The following is a 3,555-nucleotide window of genomic DNA, read 5'->3' as shown; positions in this document are numbered from 1 at the left end:
CAGCTCGTGACCATTGAAGAGCCTCAGATGCAGAACTCTCCACGCGGGTTTTGGTAGTCGCCCCGGTTATCGCCCAAACCTCGCAAGCTGCCGCGTAGGTGGATGAGCGCGAGGGCAGTCCGGGTTGCTATGGACACCATTCTGGCTTGCTGCGTGTCTCCTGTCACGGAGGGGCTCGAACAAGCCAGGACGTGCGGCTGAGTCCAACCCGTCTCGAGGGAGCTTCGGCGATTGAAGCTGGGTATTGAAGATCTCAATCACGAAATTCCATTCAGCGCCACAGGTCGATTCTCGAAGAGCGCTTCTCGTTCGTCGCAGTGCTCGGCCGCGGCCAGTCATCGCCGCCGCCTACGCTCGGCGCGCTGCCTCTTCTTGGGCCTCCGCTGCCTTCTGGCAGGCCGGGAACAGCCAGGAAGCCACCGGTGCCGTTGCCCATGAAGACGGACCGGCGAGCCCCGGCCCGAGAGTTCCAGCCGCTATCGCTGTTGTCCAATCCATAGCTACTGGACGGACGTGCAGCGGCCTCGACATCTGCGCCCCTCTGTGTGGGGTCCACCTTGACCATTCCCCAGTTCAACTCATCGTCGCCTTTGGTGAAGACTTCGAGGGTCTGTGGGAGCCCACTGGGCCCGTTGGGGCCCGCCAGGGATGCAAAGGGGTTGTTGGAGCTGAATCGTGGGTTGTGGCCTGCGTTGGCGAAGGGCTTCTTGGGTGGCTCCTGGAAGGGGTTGTAGTTGCCGCCGCCATTCTGGAAGGGCCCTGGGAAGCCGGGAGAACCAAGACCATTGTGGGAGAAGGCAGAGGATGTGTGAGAGCTGCTGCTACCAGTCGCTTGTAAGGATCGGCCGCGTACCTGGGCAATGGAGGGGGCAGGCCGAGGAGCGTGTTCGGAAAGTTGGCGTTCCGAACGTAGAGCGCACGGAGGCTGGGCAGGCCGCCCATGAGGAGGGATCCGGAGAGATAGTTGTAGAAGGAGGGAAGAATGTTGGAGTATGGGCTGGCCGAAGGAGCACTTGTCACTTCGTAGTGGAAGATCTCGAGGGAGTTCGAGGCCAGGGGTGGGACCTGGGGCGTGCCGGCAGCCAAAGGCAGGGACGTCGAGGCTTCGTAGCTTATCGTGAGCCGCTTGAGCATGGGGGCTACCGCCAAGACGTCTTGTAGGTTCCAAGGTTTGACTCCCGTCTCGGCAAGGTTCAAGACCTTTAGAGCACGCGATGCGTCACCACGGGTCAGGTAATTCCTCAAGCCTTGTGATGTGACTCCAGGCACATTGTCCAGAATGAGCTCCTCCAAAGCCGGGAACGCCGGGAGCATCTCATTGTCGTGCGCGATCATCTCGTCGTTTACCACATTCGAGCCGGTGATTTTGAGGGCACGCAGGCCCCCTAGGACGCCGAGAGCGTGCAGGATAACGGTACCATCCATTTGTATGTTCTTCAGCTCCAGAACCTCCAGGTTGCGGAACACCTGACCACTGGCAACGCGCTCCAGACTCCTCTCGGACCCATGCATGTAGGTCATCTTCCTGAGATTGAGGCATCTTGCCTCTACCTCCATTCGTAATGTGATGTAGTGAGAATCGTCTTGATACAAGCCCTCGGGAAGGTCGACATATAGCAGGTTGGGCAGCACTGCTATCGTGCGCGCAATATCGGCCTGGCACGACTCCCTCAGCATGTAAGGCAGCTTGAAGTATTCCACGAGGGGACCCAGCCGCGCGGGGTCCTCGCGGAGTGTCCTGCACAGTAGCTTCAGTCGCTTCTGGGATGTGTCCTCAGGCTCGCCGTTGCGGTCCAGGAAGGTCCTGCGCTTGCGCTTGTCGGCCAGCAGGGCCTCGCGGTCGCAGTAGTGCACTGTCTCGATTCGGATGCTATGGTAACTGCGGCGCGAAAGAGACTTGGGTTAGCACATGTCGCCTCAAACAAGCCATTGGCGCCTCCTTCTCCACGCACGACCTGGGAAAAGGGAGGGCACAAGCGGTGGGCACGCGACATAATACGTACAGGACTTTGGCCGCCGTTTTGGACCACCTGCGGTTGACCATGACGCAATGCGATAGGTCACGCAGGTCACAGAGCATGCAGGCGTCCTCAAGGGAGCTCTGCTCCTGCGTCTCATAGGAGCAGTCCTGGGTATGGGGGCAGACGAAGGCGAAGATGCGCTCGAGGACGGGTGCGGGCAGCGCAGCGAGTTTGGCGGCTGAAGCTCGATTGGGCGAGTAAGGGCGAATTGGACCCGGGTGGAGGTAGTCATCCTCAGTGTAAAATCGAGGCTGTGCGGGCATGCTGCCCCCAAATTGCCTATACTTCTTGCCAAAGGCATCGGCGCCGGGGGCCTCGCTCTTGTTGCGCTGCTTGCGCCGCTTGAAGAATTTCATGAGCTTCATTGTAGCTGATGGGTCGCTTTGGTGTAGGAAGAGGAGGTAACAGGTATCAGAGAGAGAGAGACCCGGGACAGGATGGTTTGAAGGGAGGCGGGCAGGGAGGAATGGAAGGCGAGGGAGAGGGAGAGTGCGAGGTGTGGGAGAGCGGAAGCATAGACGGAGGGGAAGTGTAGTGGAGCAGAAATCAGACCCTATGTACAGGGACAGGAACGAGAGGGACAGGCCCGCATGGAGAGAGAGAGTGAGGTGAGGTGAATGACAAAGACACAGGCTAACTATGCCGGTAGCAATGCTGGGTGGAACTGCAGGCTGGCAGGAGGCAGAGCAGAGCCGTGATGGACTGGTCGGCCAGCAGTCCCAAGGTGCAGGACGCCGTTGTGGTGTTTCTTTCTTTAGCCGCACGTTATTTGGGCTGCATGTGCAGCTCACCAAAAGTCTGGCAGTTTGATAGGCTCACAAGTGGCAGCAGCGTAGTTGGAGCTGGGTGCCGCCAGAACAGCTCCGAGGTTGGAGAGACGACCCGCAGGGGACAGCAGGCGGCAGGGACCTGTCGGCTTCTGCTGGTGACGGGTGATTGGATGGTACCCAAGCAGTTGCACCTGTTGGCCCCCACAATTCCCATCAACCCTTGTTCCCTACCCGTTTCTGGTCTGGGGAACACAACTGGCAGGGCCTCCCTTCACCTCAGGCCTCAGGTGGGTGGTGGTGCGCAGGCAGGGGTTCAGGGGCACTGAACGCCTGCTGAGGGACCCAAGTCAGGTACGTACACGCTTGGATGACATTTGATTGCAGGCCTGGTGTTCTTCGGTATCTCGCCAACCTTATTACTGCAACATAAGCCCAACGATCATCAGCAGAGGAATGGGGTGGAATCCAAGTACGAGGGCATATGGGATTTGCATTGCTTCTGAACCGAACACTGAGACCAGGTGCTCTGCCTCATCACCCCCATTACATCACCTCGCACCGTAATTAATCAACAGCAATCGGCCTTCGCAAGACCCTGGACCCTCTGCCAGAGCGGACCCAGGCGGGGGTCTCTGGCCGTTCATTTCGCACAGATCGGTCGACTACCCGTAGATATTCCCACTTTGCCAGCCTGTCTGCCCCTCAGCTCGGAGATCGCACGCGCCTGGGCAGCCTGTGCTGCGAGCACAAGGGGATCCTCTGCT

The 3,555-nt window shown here is 59.3% G+C and overlaps 1 protein-coding gene across 1 annotated transcript; it reads right to left on the bottom strand.

Annotated features, from left to right (window-relative positions):
- Positions 1-271: 271 nt before the first annotated feature.
- Positions 272-2,386, bottom strand: INS49_015228 (uncharacterized protein; the record flags this gene model as incomplete). Its single annotated transcript, XM_043175914.1, has 3 exons — positions 272-748; positions 826-1,879; positions 2,004-2,386. The coding sequence occupies 3 exons, from the start codon at positions 2,384-2,386 to the stop codon at positions 272-274; spliced, it is 1,914 nt and encodes a 637-aa protein (XP_043019369.1).
- Positions 2,387-3,555: the final 1,169 nt, after the last annotated feature.

This window comes from Diaporthe citri (assembly GCF_014595645.1).
Source record: "Diaporthe citri strain NFHF-8-4 chromosome Unknown scaffold_9, whole genome shotgun sequence".
In the NCBI taxonomy this organism is placed as follows: Eukaryota; Fungi; Ascomycota; class Sordariomycetes; order Diaporthales; family Diaporthaceae; genus Diaporthe; species Diaporthe citri.
Note: the sequence above shows the minus strand (reverse complement) of the source record. Positions and strands in the feature narration are given on the sequence as shown.